Source organism: Amphibalanus amphitrite, unplaced genomic scaffold (genome assembly GCF_019059575.1).
Source record: "Amphibalanus amphitrite isolate SeventyFive unplaced genomic scaffold, NRLGWU_Aamphi_draft 000036F_arrow, whole genome shotgun sequence".
Taxonomy (NCBI): domain Eukaryota; kingdom Metazoa; phylum Arthropoda; class Thecostraca; order Balanomorpha; family Balanidae; genus Amphibalanus; species Amphibalanus amphitrite.
In genome coordinates, this window is record NW_024881532.1 from 1,363,191 (window position 1) to 1,381,936 (window position 18,746).

Genomic DNA, 18,746 nt, shown 5'->3' on the forward strand with positions numbered 1-18,746 from the left:
CGGCATAGAGCCAATGCAATGTTGCTAAGCAACGCATAGCTGTAGAGAAAAATATCAACAGAAAGCAGTTCCGGGATACATGTGCCCATCTTCCAGCCATTCTCGTGGTTCGCTTCGAAGTTCTACAGCCAACTAACTATTCAAAGCGTATCTTGTCAATGTTGTACTGGATATTTCGACCTCTCTTATGCCGTTGCTTGGTTCGTGCGTCAGGGCGGCCGTCGGTGCGGGCCCTGTCCACCCGGTTACCAGGGTAACGGTCAGTACTGTCAGCTGGCCTCCGGGGGACTGTGCAGCGTAAACAACGGCGGCTGCCACCCGATGGCCACCTGCTACCACAACCCAGGTCAGTTATTTAATATGGCATAATCAAGTCAAAACCTTAGCACATCTCAAATTTGTTAAGAGTAAAGGCTATACGTTACACACCGAAAATGTGATGATAAATTCCCCTGCAGACAAATCTGCGATGCAAATCAGAATCAGATAAGAAATGTGAAATTACATTTTCCGGTCATTGTGACCGATTTCTACTCCTCCGGCAGCCATCTCCAGCAGTCACGTGCAGTGCACGTGTCCGGCCGGCTACTCGGGCTCCGGAGTCGGTCCGGCCGGCTGCTACCAGATGGCCGGTAGCGCTGGCATCACGTGCGCCAGCCGGCCGTGTGTGCGCGGCACGTGCACGGACGGCGCCGCCGGCCGGGGCTTCACCTGCAGCTGCCCAGCTGGATACACCGGTAAACGGGGGGCACTGTACTGAATGGGGTAAATACACGGGAGTATGGGGATTCGCAGCAGCGTAACGTTAAAGCACAAGTTACTTGGAATGGGGGATATTCAGCGGGGAATGAGAGGGGGATGCATGTGCTAGCGCTACTGTGACCGGCGACGTCAAGAGCGGTGCTGCTGTGACCGTCCGTGAAGGACGCACCGTGGTGGCCCCCTGTCACCAGTGACCACTGTGGAAGTCAACGACGGGCCCACCGTGCCGTAGGTCTGCGCTGTGAGGCCGACATAGACGAGTGCGCCACCAGTCCGTGTCAGAACGGCGGCACGTGCACCAACACGGTGGGCTCCTTCAGCTGCAGCTGCACGGGCGACTTCACCGGCAACGTCTGCCAGACCAGGCAGCAAGGTAACCCGGTCGTTGGTGGGACTGATCAGCTCTAAGGCAGACAGATAACGCGGTTCAATGCTTGCTAGAAATGTCCCGCTTTGCATTCCATTTTAATTTAGGATAGGGTAAAATATTAATTTGATCACGTGTGTAGCTACGCTCTGTGCAGGATGTAGCTAATTTAGATGTAGCTAGTAGCTGCAGTTAGAATAATCACAAGTCAGCCTCCAAGGAGTCACGAAACACGGACTCGCCCCAAACACTGACACGTCCGTTCTCCGCCAGCCTGCGGCGGGGTGCTGGGCTCGCCCGGGGCGATCACGTTCCCCCACACGGGTGCCATCTACACCCACAACACGGACTGTGGGTGGCTGCTGCGCGCGCCGCACGGCAAGGTCATCAACGTCACCTTCACCCGCTTCCACCTGGAGAATGCGCCCAGCTGCAGCTTCGACTGGCTTCAGGTGAGGGGCCAGCGGGCGAGACCTGGGCAAAGTGGGACCTGAGACGGTGGTTGAGAGTGAGACTGGGCAAAGGCATTGCCCGACGAATTCAAAATACGTGTTAATGTCACGTCGCAGTGACCTGTCTCATTTTCCGTCACGGTGCCTCCATCACTTACTCTCCACTTTTTCGGTCACTTCATGTTGACCCACCCCTGCATTCCCCACTGACAGCTCGCAGTACATCTTGTTACAGGGTTGTTATCCCATTACCTAACCCCTCCCCCTCCTCCCACCGTTATACCAACAGCTCCACGACGGCGCCACCAGCCCGGCCAGGGTTGTTATTTCGTTACCGTACCCCCTACCCCCTCCCCGGTGCCGACAGCTCCATGACGGCGCCAACAGCCTAGCGCCGGTGATCGGCGGCGGCCGGTTCTGTGGCACGCGCGCCCCCGGCGGCGGCAGCATCGTCACCACGCACAACCTGCTCTACATGTGGTTCCACTCGGACCACAGCGAGGCGCACAGCGGCTTCGCCATGCACTGGAACGCCACCGACCCACGTCAGTGATTGGACTGCCCAGTCACACTACAAACGTTTATATAAATGACTGAAAAAAAAACATGTGAAATAGGTATCATTTTATTGTTATATCAGTTATTATCACATCGTTTCGCACATTTATTGCGATCACTAATGGGTCCGATATCGACAAATACGAAGTACAAAAAACATACGTTACTTGCGCAATGAAAAATAAGTAAATATTCTCATTTGATTGTCAGTCCCACTCTCGCCTTTTGCATCTCACCTGCCGTTCCTTACAGAGTGCGGAGGCGAGCTGACCGATCCGTACGGCAGTATCAACTCGCCGGGCTACCCGGGTCAGTACCCGCACAGCCGGGACTGCGTGTGGACCGTGGAGGCGCCACTCGGCCGCCGACTACAGTTCCAGTTCGCCGTACTGCGGCTGGAGCACCACGAGAACTGCAGCTACGATTACCTGGAGGTCAGTCAGTCGGTCAGACAGGTCCAAAGGATACGTTAACAATCACTTTTCAAATGTGGGAAGTGACTGCCGACTGTGAGAAAAGGAGAGGGGGGAGGGAGAGACAGCTAGATAAAGACGGACAGCGATACAGAGGTGGGTAAGAAGACGAAGACTGACGGAAGAAGAGAAAACAAATATAACTACAACATTAACCACTGTGCATGGCGCGCACCTTCTTTGAGCGGTTGCCATTAAACTGCTGCCAATGAGAAGCTATCATTGAGTAGCTGTTGTTTTGTGGCGCAGGTCCGCGACGGTTACACGGAGGGCGCGCCACTGCTGCAGCGCTACTGCAGCACCACCCTGCCGGCGCCTATCACCACCTCCGGTCCGTACGCCTGGTTCCGCTTCCACACGGACGCCAGCGCCTCCGACCAGGGCTTCCACATCACCTACTCGCAGATACCCGGTGAGAGCGGCACTGCAGACATTGTCTGTCCACGATATACCGACCAGAATACGCAGGAGTCACTTTTAGCGACTAGCGCGAAGCTTGATTCGTAAACTTGATTTTGAGTCGGTGTCGGGATTTCGTGGCGATCGGACGTGCGCATCGAGCTCCTCCCTGCTTCCCAGCCAAACCAGCTGATAGGCCTCAGGCCTCAAACCTGATTGGTTGAGGCCAAATCCCATTTCTTCTTCCTAGTCTTCTGGAAATATTGTGCAAGTTGATCGTAAAGTCCCTCAACGGCAACTCAGAAAATTAATTTGGCAAGAAAATAAAGTAACAACAAACTTGAAATATGCCCCTGGATCGATCACCTCCGCTTTCCCGCCGAAACCAAGCGGCGGCGTCAGCTGATTGTGGCGTCGGAAAACCAACGGCCAACGAGAATGTCAGCGGCGATCGTGGTGATAGCGGCGATCATGGCGGTAGCAAAGAAAACGGTGGCGGAAACGGCGTCAGTGATATCGACGGGGTCGACGGCGAGACAAGTGCCGGAGGGACTGGAATATTCAGCACAGGTACGAAACTGTCTTTAACGAAGCATGCCCAGGTGGGTAAACTGGACCAGAGTGCCTATAAAGCTTTTGAGCAGGAATCGATTGGTTCCCTATCACGCTCTTCAAGCGATACGGGTAGCACCGAGGCTATCTGTGCGGGCGGCCCGGGGAAGGTATGTGGAAATCCTGTGAAGGATGGGGAGCCTGGGGTACGCTGCGATAGATGTCATGAATGGTTTCATCCCAGCTGCCAAGGGCTTCCCAAAGCTGCAACTAGAGCTCTCGAGAGGTTCCAGGCTCTAGCTTGGCTCTGTGCAAATTGCAAGACAGACCTAAAGAGAGGGAAGGGAAAGTCTCTGTTTTTGCAATCACCGTCCACCGAGAACAGGCTCCGTCAGCTTGAAGAGACTGTTAAGAAAAACTCAGAGTTGTTCCTGGACTCGGTAAAGACCCACGAGAAAGCTATCAAAGACCATGCTTCTCTGCTTGAGAAATCACTGAAATCTATCGAGTCACAGACATCCAAGCAGTCCCAGATGCTTGAAATGACAACCCAACAGCACAAGGTGTCGTACGCTGAGGCAGTCAAGAGCTCTTGCTCTGAGGTAGCCCAGGTAGTGAAAACCCAACTTGCTCAGCTCCCGAAACCCAGCCAACATGACGAGCGCAAAGCCGCAGTTGACCTGTCAAAGGTACTTGACACCCACCTCGACAAAGAAAGAAGGAAATCAAATCTTGTTGTTCACAACCTTCTGGAGCAAGCTGAGGGCTCCTTCCATGAGAGGTCTGAAAAGGACCTATCGCTGTTCTGTGAGATGGTAAAAAACGAGCTGAAGAAAATGTCAGGGCATCCAAGTCATTCAGGGTTGGCAAGGCAGTGCCCGGTAAACCACGGTTGCTGATAGTAACTCTGGATAACCCAGCCTGCAGGCAAGATGTACTCAGGTGTGCTCCTCAGCTGCGACACTCTGTGCAGTACCCCAACATCTACATCACCCCTGACTTGACCCAACAGGAGAGGGAGGCGAACAGGAAGCTTAGAGACGAACTGGCATCAAGACGCAGAGCAGGTGAAGCAAACCCAAGGATTAAGGGGGGTAAGATTGTCTGTCTTGGTCAGCCTGCAAACGAAAAGAGCACAGCTACAGACGAGAGCAGAAAGAATGTTGACACCCCAACCGAGGAGCCTGGCAGCAACGTCTCAAACTCTGTGCCTGCTCAAGCTGCCTCTGTCCCGCCCCAGACAACGAAGGCAGCGCCTGCTGCCCATACCAATGAAGGTCAGAGCACTTCAAGTCTGTCTGATGCAGCAGGGGAGTCTGGCGGCACCCCTCGTTCAGGCACAGCGGGCCACCCCGCCCAACCAGATAACGTGCGCCAAGGCTTTTGACTAAGTCACCCAAAACGGCACAGCATCAAGGGTCTGACAGTCCTGTACACAAATGCGGACCAGTTCACTAACAAACGGGATGACCTTTGTCTACTGATCTGCAATGACGAACCAGATATTATTCTAATCTCCGAAGTGATTCCGAAAGCCCAGAAACATCCCATAGCCCCTGCACTTCTCCACATCGCTGGATATACTATGCACCCCAGCTTCGACCTGTCCACACCCAGACTGGGTGCTAGTGGCAAGAGAGGTGTATGTATCTATACAGCTGACAGACTAAGTGTGTTTGAAGTGTCACTAAATCACTCGACAGTGGAGCATGTTTTGGTGGGCCTGCCACTCACTGGGAGCGATCGTCTTCTGTTGGGATGTGTCTACAGAAGCCCGTCTGGTGCTCTGGAAGAAAGTATGCAGCATCTCCAGGATCTGTTCCAGCAGGTATGCCTGCTGCCATTCTCCCACCTGCTCATTGTTGGAGATTTTAACTTCCCACACATTGACTGGGAATCGGAGACAGCACCAGCACAGCACATTTCACACTCTTTTCTGGACCTGATACACGACTGCCTCCTCTTCCAGCACGTTAAGCACCCAACTCGATATCGATTGGGAGAGACCCCATCTGTCCTAGACCTAGTCTTTACCAATGAGGAGGGCATGGTTACAAACCTCCAGTACCAGCCTGCGCTGGGAAGTAGTGATCACCTGGTCATCCGGTTCACCCTTTCCTGTTACACAGATACTGTCACTTCGCTCCCCCAGTGTCACACTATCACTGATTACGAACAACTATCTGCTGTGCTAGGCTCCCGTAACTGGTCGGAGCTAAATAGCATGAACCTGGACGACGCATATGCAACCTTCAAGGCATGGTTGTCCGAGGCTATGGCACAGGCTTCCACAAGGAAAAAGATGCGGCCCAGGAAAAACATTTATATGGACCGCAGAGCTATGCAGCTGCGAAAGAAAAAGAAGTCACTCTGGTGTGAATATCAACGCACGCTAGACCCACTGGACCATGCCAGGTTCACACGCTGCAGGAATGAGTTAAGAAAGCTCACAAGGGATCTGCGGAAGAAGTATGAATCCAATCTGGCTGGTAAACTGAAGGAAAATCCCAAATCTTTCTGGAGATATGCCAGCACAAGACTCCGCACTAAGAACAAAATTGAAGACCTGGTCAACGAATATGGAACATTAACCTCCTGCAACCAAGAAAAGGCTGATGTTCTTGGAAAGTATTTCAGCAGCATCTTCACCCACGAAGCTAACGAACCAGTGCCCGAACTAGACCTCCGATGGGATGGACCTGTTCTCGACGACATCGACGTTACAGCGCAGATAGTGGAGGGGAAACTGACATCCCTCAGGACAAGCAGCTCACCAGGACCCGACGCCATACAACCCAGAGTCCTCCGCGCTTCAGCAAGGACCCTCGCGACGCCTCTGAGCACGCTTTACAGAAAGTCTCTGGATGCTGGAACACTCCCCCCAGAATGGAAGACCGGAGAGATCACGCCGATCTTCAAGAAAGGCGATCGTCAAAACCCCTCAAGCTACCGACCTATTACTCTCACGGCCATCCCCGTCAAAGTTCTTGAGTCGATTGTCCGAGATGCCCTCCTCCAGCACATGAGCACAAACGGGCTGCTAAACAGCGCTCAGCACGGGTTCCTCCCCAAGAGATCCTGCGCCACCCAGCTGATGGAAGCGATCGAGGAATGGAGCTCTGCTCTAGAAAATGATGAAGCGATTGACATCATCTACCTGGACTTCGCCAAGGCCTTTGATTCCGTGCCACACAAACGCCTGATTCGCAAGCTGTATGCTTATGGCATCAGGGGAACCCTTCTCAACTGGATCGCGGCTTTTCTGGTCGATCGCCGACAGAGGGTCGTGGTCCAGGGAAGTAAGTCCCCTTGGGCACCGGTGACGAGCGGAATTCCACAGGGATCGGTCCTCGGACCTGTACTCTTCACTATCTTTGTCAACGACTTGCCCTCGGAAGTGTCCGGCTCGGTTAAGCTATTCGCCGACGACACGAAGCTCTACCGCCACGTGCCTGGGCCCAGCTCAAGCCTCCAAAGGGACATCGACGCACTTGTCCGCTGGTCTGAAAAATGGCTACTTCCCTTCAATGCCCAGAAATGTAAGGCGATGCACCTCGGCCACCGAAACCCAGGCTTCATGTACACCCTGAGTGGTATCCCGATTCAAACTACAGAGGAAGAGAAGGACCTCGGCATCGTCATAGACTCCCAGCTCAACTTCCACAAGCAGACCGCCACAGCCATCGCGAAGGCTTCCCAGATACTGGCCGTTTTGAGGCGCTCATTCGCCAACATTAATGAGTTCACACTGCCTCTGTTATACAAGACGATTGTTCGCCCTCTCCTGGAATACGGAAACACGATCTGGGGTCCCTTCCAAAAGGGTGATCAGAAGAAGCTTGAACGTGTGCAACGGCGTGCAACAAGGATGGTCCCCACGATCAAATGCCTTCCGTATACCGAACGACTCCGTCGACTAGGATTGCCATCCTTATACTACCGGAGACGCAGAGGTGACATGGTGACGGTTTACCAACTGTTACACGGTGGTCTGGCAATATCACCTGAAGTCTTCCTGACACGGAGCGACTCGGACCGCACCAGGGGCCACGGGTGGAAACTCAAGAAGCCCAGGGCATCGAAACTCGTGCGCAGAAACGCATTCAGCATTAGAGTTATCAACGACTGGAACTCTCTACCAAACGCAGTGGTATCAGCCCAGTCCGTGAACCAGTTCAAGGCCCAACTGGACAAACACTGGCGCGACTCGATGTTTGACGTCCCAAACCCCTAAGAGCCCAGCCTGTATCCCGTTACGAGCTCGATGTGAGCGGGTTCCCCAGGCCAAGTGGCCTTTTATCCCGATCACCGCAAAGGTAAGGTAAGGTAAGGTAAACCTAAGCCGAACGGTGTCTGATGAAGAATTCGACAGTTAATGCGCTTGTCTCTTTATTTATTTTTAAAGGAACTGAAAAATAGTGTGTGGAGTGACTCATTCTATACGTTATCGGCGTGTGTCTGACGATGAGCGAAAGATTGCCTGCAGCCGGCCCGGATTCTCCGATTCAGGTGGTAGATAGACTGTACCGCATTACACCGGTGCGCCGCGGCACAGCCTACCCCGCGCCGTTCGGCGGCCGCCGTGGCTGTCTGCCGCTGTGGCTGTCTGACGCCGCGGCTCTCTGGGGCAGGGATCCCCGGCTGTGGCGGTGACCTGGTCGGCGAGCGGGGCACCCTGTCGACCCCGACCCACGCCGAGCGCTACCACCACAACATGGACTGCGAGTGGAGGATCCGCGTCCCCGCCGGAGAGAGGGTCCAGCTGGTCGTGGACCACTTCGAACTGGAATTCAGCCGTAACTGCATCTTTGACTTCGTGGAGGTAGGTGGTGTTGTCTCATCGGAAGACTCGTTTTGCAGTGATTCAGAAAGTGATGAAACATATAGGGGAAGCGGGGGGAGCACCGCCACCTTAAGCATTTCTGCTCACCCAGCTGATATGCGCAGTAAAAACGAAGCTCTTTTGCATTCATGTGAAAGAAGGAATGTTTTCCTACATGTTGGCATAGTTTCCAGCGCTCCATTATAAAATTTCGCTACTTTACAAACATTGAAAACAAGTCCTGCATTTTCCGTCCTCCAAAAAATGTGCGGGTAGCACCGCCACTGATGGCGATGTTATCCACACATCGGCCTTACGGTGACAGCCACCCTTGGAAGCGTTACTGCTGTCTGAAATAGTAACTCAAACTCATATAAGACACACAAGAGTTGGTTGTTAGTTTGTCACAGATCAGACTGTTTGTTGCGGACAATATGCATACAAAGCATGACAAATTCACGTTTATTTCGAAACATCCAGTGAAGTCAAACGTGAGGTTAAAAAACAGACGTTTGCGGCCTAACTAAAGCTCTTCTCCGAGCCGTGTGAGTCATCATTGCAGCTTTATCCATTTTGCCACCCCTTGGGGTAGCACCGCCGAGCATGGCGGTGTTACCCCACACACAGTCATGGACCGACAACGCCCCGACAGGAAAACAAGCCGGGACGCGATTCTTCTGTAATTCCTTTCTCAACGAAGAGCACTTCATGCCCTCAAATTTAACGTAAGAATCAAGGCATTTCGACTTGAAATGACCACTTACTTGCTGCTAAAACATGCCAAATGATTACAACGATGGTTTGAAATTCACAAAATGGGCAATTGGGGCATTCCACGTCAAGTCGAACAAAAATCGGCTGTTTTGCACCTTACCCTCAGCGATTTCATTATAAATTTGTGAGCGAGTTCCTGTGTCGCCCCGAACATTAAATTGATGTTTTTTGCACATTCTGACCTCAGGTCTTCTAAATATAGGGCATCGAATTTTTACAAAATGTTGCATCTTTATGTTTTTGAACGACCATAACTTTGGTTGTACTTGTTTGATTTGAATGAAATAAACCTTACTGTTTATGTAATTTCTTAAGCATTTGTTTAGAATTGCACCTACTTAAATATATGACCTTGAAATTTGCTTAACTCTGTTCTTAAGCACAAAGATTGAAATAGCAAAAAACACGTCGCCTTCGATTTGGCTGATTTTCATATATTTTATTGCCTACCATATTCTTAACAACCTGTGAAAAAATTAGAGTGGGCCATTCATAAGTTTTGAAGAAAGTGGCAGAAATGCAAACGTATGTTAGCACGCGCAGTGGAGGGGGAAGAGTGAATTTCGCCCCACCCCTCCTGTTTTTCGCCAATATCTCATAGTATTAATGCGAAATTGATTATACCTACCTGTCCAAAATTGAATTGCACATCTCATCGTGCAAGCAAGAAGAAAATCGGTTCACAACTGGTCTAGTAATAGCGGTGTAAAGTGAACATCCTGTCGCCGCGGCGACGCGGCGACTCGGCAGCCGGCGCCGACCACTAGCCGCCGCCTGAATTGTAGACTGTGCCGGGACGGAACGGAACGGTTCCGTCCCGGCACATCGCCGGGACGGAACCGACGACGGTCCGTCCGTCCCGGTTCGGTTCCGTCTTTACATCGCGCTCCTTACCGCTGATTACGTTTGATTCGCGTCAAATTTTGTGAGAAGACTAAGAAATGTACAGGCAATCTTATGGTGTAAGAATTTTGAAAATCAGTTGGTAAACAATTGAAATATGAACGTGTAAACACAAAATTGTGATTGCTGCGTTTCCCGCGTCGGCCGATCCCGCCTCAGCCGGCGACATGTTACTCTTAGCAGGTCTCTAACTGCCATATTTATTATTGGATTAACTAGAAATTCCCCATACATACTCAAAAATGTATATTCGTTCGTACAGTGAAGATAGAAAGACGTGAAGATATCGTTGCGTGATAATGTTTTCGTTGAATTTTTGGCTTCATGATGCATTTCCACACGGCTCAAAATTCACCGCAAAATACCGTTTGCCTGAGACACTTTTACTATGGAACTTGAATGCTTGACTACGATGACTATGTATTTCCATTCTCGCAGAGTTTGGGATATCACTAATCAGCAATCATTCATTTCAGAAAGTGCACACAAGCAAGCATGTCTTGACTCTGTCTTTCAAGGTCACGCGCGGTTGCGTGATGTTGATGCATGAAAACGGCGTTTGCCGCGCGAGTTATGAATGGCCCACTCCAATTTTTTCACAGATGGTTAGGAACATTGTGACGGACATAATATGTAAAAATTACCCGAATCGAAGGTAACGTGTTTTTTGCTATTTAAATTTTTCTGTTTTAATTCAAGGTCAAATGCATTTCAAGGTCACTTCAATTTAATTTTATAATTAAAAATCAAAGCCTTATCAATTGCCTACAAGACCCTGTTAATACCATTTTGATACCAGAAAAGGAACCAGAGTTATAGACATTTAAAAAATGGATGTGTGGCATTTTTGGCTTTATTCGATGACCTATATCTCAGCGATACTTCATCAAATTTCGAAAATATTATACGTAACTCAGTTTTGAACCATGCCCAGTCTGCCTACAAATTTTCAGAAAAATCGAAGGGGATGACGGATTTCGGTGTTTGATTTGACGTGGAATGCCCCAATTGCGATCCCAAAATCAAATAAATCTTAGCGAAACCTACCTCACGCGGCGCCCCGTTTCCGTTCGGACACCGAAATGGCGGGTGTTTACATTTATAATTCAGAGTTTTGACGATAGAGAGGATGGCGGTGTTTCCCACATGGCGGTGCTACCCCCGCTCCCCCTAACGCATTCGGGTCTCCACTTTTCAGTAAACTCCACGTAAGCCGAATAGATCAAATGTGATTACCGGAATGCAAACCTTACCCCAACATCACTTCATACATTATACAGCAAGCAATGAAGGGCCCGTAAGCATTGCCCCATGCAACATTTTATCACATAGAGTGGCGCTATCCCACCCGTTTCCCAACACTGACGGGCCGTTTGGGTGTGTGTGTCAGATCCGGGACGGGCCGGATCCGGACAGTCCGCTGGTGGGCCGGTACTGCGGCAGAGAGTCCGTGCCGCCGCCGGTGGTCGGCACCTCCAACCAGCTCTACGTCCGCTTCTTCTCCGACATCAGCATCGCCCACGGCGGCTTCTCGGCCACCTACGACATACGTGAGTGTTCCGGCTCCCGGGCAAAGGCGACGTCCGATGGTCTTGCGAGACCTGTTGCATTCGACGTATGCATTGCAGTGAAGAACTAACTAAAAATCTATCGATATGTTTTAACACCGTTAGGCGTTATCATGTGCGGTTGCACATGGAATCGAACTGGTCAATGTCAATCCCCGGCATGAGTACACCGTCTTTCAAACTCAAAAGCGAGATTATAGTTCCAACCTATTGTTGTATGAACGATTATGCAAAATGTATTGTGGCGCTTTTGAAATGACCGCAGCACATTTTGCCCGGCAGTGTGTGGCGGCATTTACGCGGAGCCGTCTGGATCGTTCCACTCGCCAAACTACCCGCAGCCGTACCCTCACAACAAGCAGTGCGGCTACCTGATCAGCCAGCCGGTGGGCAACATCGTGTCTCTGCAGTTCACAGACTTCCGGATCGAGAGCCACTTCAGATGCGCTTACGACTATGTGGAGGCAAGTGCTGCTGATCAACTGCGACTACGAGAAAACGAGATTTACAAGTTTTCTACTGAACCATTTCAAGTTTAAAAGCGATGACCATTATATATCGCTGAATTACAACGGTCGAACTAGCCAATATCCTCCGCGTCCGCAATATCAGGTTTCAGGAGCTGGAGAGCAATGAGCATAACAAATAGGATGCAAGTTCAATCTTTGAACTCTGTCAGTCAGAAATCGTATGTGTTTAGCGCTGACTGCCGAGTAGTTCATATTTTCCTCTGTCTACTCTCAGGTGTTTGACGGAAAGGACGCCACATTCCCATCACTGGGGAAGTTTTGCGACGAGCCGCCGCCAAACCTGGTGTCGACTCACAACCAGATGTATGTCGTTTTCTCTACTGACGCCTCTGTGACCAACTACGGATTCGTGGCCAACTATACCGCCATCGATGTCGGTGAGAAGCCAGGGCAGTGTCTTCCATCAGTTCCATCCCACTGACAAACTTTTAACCGGGTGGGTAGGCTGCGCCGCAGCGCCTCTGTGCTATCCGGCACAGCATACCTTCCACGCTGACGCCGAGCCGTCATAGCATCAGCGTAAAAGAGACGCTCCCACCCCACCGACGCGACGGTCGTTAGCCCGATAATATTTCATGGTCAATTTATGTAGCAGTGGACTGAAAAGAATCAAATGATGGCTAAATTATATTTCTAAGATTTCGAGGATTTGGGGATAAAATCTAGGATAACTTAAAAAAAGACATCGATTACTGTATTGCCTTAGCGATTTACTTCACGCGATGGTCACATTTTCCCATTTGCAGGCTGCGGCGGGATTCTGGAGGAGGAGCACGGCACATTCACGTCTCCGACACACCCGGAGCAGTACCCGAACGGCGTGGAGTGCAGCTGGGTCATCCACCGGCCGCCCGGTGAGTCCTGCCGCCCGACTGGCCTCTCCGAGCTGAGCCCATGCGCGCAGCGCGTAACTGCATGGCTCTAGAAAGCATTGGTCAACTCGTGCAGACCGGTCCAGTGGACATATCTGGCAAATACTTGCCGTATGCGAGTAGTCGAATAGTCCTCTAGGCTCTAACAGCCACGAAACGCCCGAGATGTCGTCTCACTATTGCGCTCCCTCGGTAGGTCAGGTGATTCGGCTCACGTGGCTGGCGTTCTCCCCTGACGTGGCTAGCGTTCTCCCCTGATGTGGCTGGCGTTCTCACCGATAGGTCAGGTCATTCGGCTCACGTGGCTGGCGTTCCCTCCTGACGCGGCTGGTCTTCTCCCCTGACGTGGCTGGCGTTCTCCCCGGTAGGTCAGGTGATTCGGCTCACGTGGCTGGCGTTCTCCCTGGAGCGGCCCACCCGAGACGGCCACTGCTACGACACGGTGACGGTGTACGACAACAGCTCGGCGGCGGCGCTCTCCAGCAACAACGTGATCGGCCACAGACCGTGAGTAGCTACTGCTGATCGCACAAAACAACCTGATCGGCCACAGACCGTGAGTGGCTAGTGCTACCGCTGACCGCACAAAACAACCTGATCGGCCACAGGCCGTGAGTGGCCGCCGCACAAACAATAGCCTGATCGGCCACAGGCCGTGAGTGGCCACCGCTGACCGCACAAACAACAACCTGATCGGCCACAGACCGTGAGTGGCCGCCGCACAAACAACAACCTGATCGGCCACAGACCGTGAGTGGCCGCCGCACAAACAACAACCTGATCGGCCACAGACCGTGAGTGGCCGCCGCACAAACAATAGCCTGATCGGCCACAGACCGTGAGTGGCCGCCGCTGACCGCACAAACAACAATCTGATCGGCCACAGACCGTGAGTGGCCGCTGCACAAACAATAGGTATCTGGCAAATACTTCCCGTATACAAGTAGTCGAATAGTCCTCTAACAGTCATGAATCTGTGGCCTGTGGCCACCACGGTCTATTGGCCACAGCCCACAGACCGTGACTGGCCGCCGTACACAGCCCTTAGGCCACACGAACAACAACCAAGTGGCCGCACAAACATAACTAAAAGGTCGCGCAAACAACAAGCTGATTGGTCACAGAACGCGAATGGCTGCAGCACACACCAATTTAGTCGCACTGAACTTGCAAACCGTTGAGGATTAAATCTGAACATGACATAAATTGTCACAATGTGGACACAATTTCAATTATAATGTATAACCAAATAAAAAATCCTAAGAAGGGTTTATTTCACTTATTTCACTGCTTATGTCCAGCTTGAACTGGTTGAAAAAAACTATGCATACATTTTCAGGTCAACTCTACATATGAAGTAACAGGGGAAGAGTAGTTACTGGCTGGTACCTATTATCTTGACTTCTTGCCTGGCATACAGAACTGACCTAACCCGTGTTTGTTTTGCACGTCCACAGATACTGCGGTTCTCAGCTTCCGCCGACAATGACCACGATGGGTAACATAATGACGATCAAGTTCCGCGCGGACGAGTCAATCACCGGCGAAGGCTTCTCCGCGTCATACGCATCCGTCAACGCCAGCACCAGTGAGTGACGTCGTCTGCGGGGCATTGTCCTAAAAAGGACGGTTAACGCAGGAGAGTGAACGGTTGAATATTTGCGGTTATCGTCGAAGAGTGAACGCCCAGCGCAGGCTGCTCGCAATGCATGGTTGAACCGGATATTATATCCCTGTAGGTATTACCAAGGTACGCTTCTACCTCATACGCTTCTACATGTCGGTTCATAAGATTTGAATGAAAACTTCTTGCAATATTTTCAAGTTATAATGACAAATATTGAACTCCGTCAACGGTTAAAATTGCATTGCCATAGAATCATAATCATAAGCTTTATGTTGAAAAAGAGTGAGCTGCTCAATGACAAATGTATGCAGGGTAATTTGCAGGTTTGCATTATAAAACATTATAATGCAGGTTTGCACCAATGCATCCGCATTGGTGCAAACTTTTCCCAATTGGCAGCAGTCCTGCGCTTTGGCATGCCGTCTGTCACCTGCCTAATATCACGGAATCTCGCCGTTCCAAGTAAGCGGCGGATCGCACCCCTCCCTACTGCAGACGTCGCGTCAGTCCGCGTGTCGCTCTGTCCCCAGTGTGCGGCGGATTGCACCCCTCCCTTCTGCAGACGGACGCACAGACGTCCCGTCAGTCCTCGTGTCGCTCTGTCCCCAGTGTGCGGCGGATCGTACCACACCGCGTACGGAGAGATCACCTCTCCCAATTTCCCCTACAACTACCCGCCGAGCAAGGACTGCGTCTGGACCATCGAGGCGCCGGCTAACCAGCAGATCATGCTGAACTTCTCACATTTCCACCTGGAGGAACACCCGAACTGCCGCTACGACTACTTGGAAATACGGTTAGTGCGATTTGTTCGCGAATTAAACCATTACGCTGCCTAAGCTTCATTTTCAAGAATGCATAGTTTGCTAATGTGTTCCGTTCCGCGCCGAATGTGACTATCAATGCTTGTGACTCCAGGAACGGAGCCGCCGAGTCGGCGCCCCTGGTCGGCCGGTTCTGCGGCGTCACCGTGCCGCCCCGGATCACCTCCCACGCGCACAGCCTGTTCCTGCGGCTACACACCGACTCGTCCATGGCCGGGGCCGGCTTCCGGGTCACCTGGGACGCCACCGCCACAGGTTCGTTCGAGAAGTGGGGCCGAGGCTGAGGGCTTGTGTGTCCCGGTGTATTTTAACTGATACCTATTTTGATTTTTGTGGCGTCAATTGCTGAGATGCATCAGAGAAAAGTGAATATAAAAGTACCTACACTCCAATTAATTACTGAGACATTCAAAATGTAATAGCATATTGACAAAATGTAATAGAAAACTTTGTTTACATCAAAGATAACTAAATAAACATTCGCGTTTCAATTCAGGTGCATCTTTATTTTGACAAACAACAATAACTCATACCAGCCTGACTAGGTGACCGGTGGAACGTTTAGTGACACTTGTCCTTCGGCAGGGTGCGGCGGCCAGCTGACAGGGCCCGAGGGCAGCTTCACGTCGCCCGGCTACCCGCAGCCGTATGCCCATAACGCCGAGTGCACCTGGGTCATCGCCGGGAACGCCGGCAGCAAGGTCCGACTCTCCATCCTCGACCTGGACCTGGAGACCGCCACCAACTGTCGGTTCGACTTCCTCGAGGTGAGCTTGTCCCAAAGAAGGCAAGAAACCCGTCAAAATATAGGATGGGAGTCTTTCATGCCAACTTGCGGTTATTCCACCATCCAGAATGAGTCACCTTCCCACCACTCACGCCTGCCTCCGCAGTGGTTCTTCTCAGCGTTCACACTTGCCAAACACGCACGGACGGTAGTATTTTATGCCAGCTTGAGGTCACCCCACCAATCAGCCCGAGTCGCCTTCATACCGCTCACACTTGCCTGGCTGGCCGCCGCCAGGTGTACGATGGGGTCGGCCGGTCGGCGGTGCTGAAGCACCGACTCTGTGACACCGCCCCGCTGGATGTCATAGAGAGCACGACCAACCTAATGACCATCCGAATGGTCACCGACATCTCTCTCAACGGCCGGGGATTCCACGCCCGCTACAGAGTCGGTGAGTCGACTACACAACCGAAAGGACAAGTGTGCATGTCTTGAATCGGAATTTTGAAGTGCCTACAAAACAAACTGACAATGCTACCCTAATAGTCCCTGTAATTGGTGAGCTATCGGCTTTGTGTGTAAAGTCGCCAGCCACCCCGATGCTCCCCTATTTTCGGCGAGCTTCTGGCGATGTATGTAAAATAAACGTGTATTTTTATTGTTGCAGATTGCAACAACGTGGTGACGGGTCACCGGGGTGTCATAGAGTCCCCGAACTTCCCGAACCGGTACCCGCACGACCGAGACTGCACATGGACCATCAAGGCGCCGCGCGGCAATGCGCTCAACATCTCCTTCTCTCACTTTGACGTGGAAGATCCGATCTCGTCCGGATGCGAGTACGACTTTCTAGAGGTACGTGAGACTGGCGCCTGGCGCTGCGACCCAGATGCGGTGTTTTAGTTGCCACATTGCTACTGCTTATGGCGGAGTAGAAGATAAAAGGGCGAATGAATAACCTTGTAGGTACTTAAATATGTTTGCATGTCTCGTCGAAAGATGGCTACAGACTACCTCCTGCAGGATGCCATGCTTGTCGTCAAACACATGCTAAATAGGCTTGAGAATTTAGCGAATCTGAAAACGTTCCCAGATCAAGGAGGGGGATGACGACGAGGTTCCGACGCCGATCGGCTCCCACATGTGCGGCACTGGCTACCTGCCGGAGCCCATATCGACCAACAAGAGCATCGCCTACGTGAGGTTCAAGTCGGACGCCTCCGTGGCCCACAACGGCTTCAGACTGGAGTGGATGGTGAATGGTGCGTCAGAAATACCTCTTCCCCTTTACTGTAATGTGGTTTACTGCTTTATTTCAGACTGAATTCTCCAGTGATCTGAAATTTTCCTTGCCTAATCTCTTATAAGGTGAACTACTAAGCAGTGTTGACTCAATCGTGCTTACCTAAGCGTATCGTCCTGTGGATACAGTCGCTCGTTTGAGTAACTTCTGATTCTCTGGTGGCCAGTGGATGTAAGTTTCAACAGGGACCTCGCACACAAAGATGCGCTAGACACATCGTGCACATAAGAAGTGACCTTGTTCCCTCAGGCTGCGGCGGCCTTCTAACGGAGAAGCGAGGCTTCTTCCAGTCTCCCAATTACCCTGGCCAGTACCCGAGCAACACGGACTGTGAGTGGCGGATTCGGGTGCCACCGGGCAACAGCATCCAGCTCACCATCGACCGGTATGACATCGAGGCCATCCACGACTGCATCTTCGACTCTCTGAAGGTAAGCTGCCGAGCATCTTGGAATATAAGCAATGAACTTACTGGTGAGGGATGTCGCAACAACATGCTTGCACGACGATTTTGTCGTAACTCCGAATTGCTGACGTCCTGTCGCGTTGGGTCAGGTGTACGGAGGTCCCGACGTCACGGCGCCGCTGCTGGTCAGCCTGTGCCACCACCAGGCCTCCAGCACCGTGGTCACGTCACAGGGGAACACTATGCTGGTCCGCTTCAGCAGCGACAGCTCCGTCACCGGCACTGGCTTCCACGCCCGCTACCGGAGACGCAGAAACGGTACGGCCGCCCAGAGAGCCAGCTCAAGCCTGCACGGCGAACGATTGCGAGATCTATTATCATGAGTTTTCGGCCGCGCGGTGTGCACAAACCTTAGTTCTGCGCTTTCTCTGTGTGAATAGAGTTCGCTCGAGGCTTTTTCATACAGGCAGTCATCCCTTTCGCTGCCCACAGGCTGCGGCGGTCGTTTCACGGCCATGAGTGGCTCAATTCACTCGCCAAACTACCCGCAAGTGTATGACGACCACGCCGACTGCGTGTGGCGTATCCGGGTCAAACCTCACCACAACATCAAACTGACCTTCGAGGACTTCGACGTGGAACCGCACAACAACTGCTCGTACGACCACGTGGAGGTTCGTGATTGGTGAAGCAGCTTTTGGATGAAGCATGCGTGATAAATCACATATAGAAATCCCGTTTCTTTACAAGCCAATCATTTTATATCCTAGTCAATAATCAACGATCTCTTGTCATTCATTTTATCTATCTCCACATAGCGATCT

General features: G+C 51.7%; 2 protein-coding genes across 3 annotated transcripts in view; one reads left to right on the top strand and one right to left on the bottom strand.

The window, feature by feature from the left end:
- Positions 1-18,746, bottom strand: part of LOC122372090 (alpha/beta hydrolase domain-containing protein 17B-like) — a 66,492-nt gene that overhangs the window by 21,873 nt on the left and 25,873 nt on the right. The window lies entirely within an intron of this gene.
- Positions 1-18,746, top strand: part of LOC122372463 (cubilin-like) — a 48,302-nt gene that overhangs the window by 6,067 nt on the left and 23,489 nt on the right. The window contains exons 10-32 of the mRNA XM_043349649.1: positions 214-346; positions 546-737; positions 995-1,135; positions 1,403-1,581; positions 1,949-2,126; positions 2,392-2,573; positions 2,862-3,024; positions 8,195-8,385; positions 11,453-11,612; positions 11,913-12,094; positions 12,375-12,537; positions 12,907-13,014; positions 13,401-13,539; positions 14,490-14,620; positions 15,269-15,455; positions 15,578-15,738; positions 16,069-16,250; positions 16,508-16,664; positions 16,881-17,068; positions 17,307-17,475; positions 17,766-17,947; positions 18,072-18,240; positions 18,415-18,596. Coding sequence (XP_043205584.1) covers positions 214-346; positions 546-737; positions 995-1,135; positions 1,403-1,581; positions 1,949-2,126; positions 2,392-2,573; positions 2,862-3,024; positions 8,195-8,385; positions 11,453-11,612; positions 11,913-12,094; positions 12,375-12,537; positions 12,907-13,014; positions 13,401-13,539; positions 14,490-14,620; positions 15,269-15,455; positions 15,578-15,738; positions 16,069-16,250; positions 16,508-16,664; positions 16,881-17,068; positions 17,307-17,475; positions 17,766-17,947; positions 18,072-18,240; positions 18,415-18,596 — 3,819 coding nt within the window. The remainder of the gene's footprint in view (positions 1-213; positions 347-545; positions 738-994; positions 1,136-1,402; positions 1,582-1,948; positions 2,127-2,391; positions 2,574-2,861; positions 3,025-8,194; positions 8,386-11,452; positions 11,613-11,912; positions 12,095-12,374; positions 12,538-12,906; positions 13,015-13,400; positions 13,540-14,489; positions 14,621-15,268; positions 15,456-15,577; positions 15,739-16,068; positions 16,251-16,507; positions 16,665-16,880; positions 17,069-17,306; positions 17,476-17,765; positions 17,948-18,071; positions 18,241-18,414; positions 18,597-18,746) is intronic.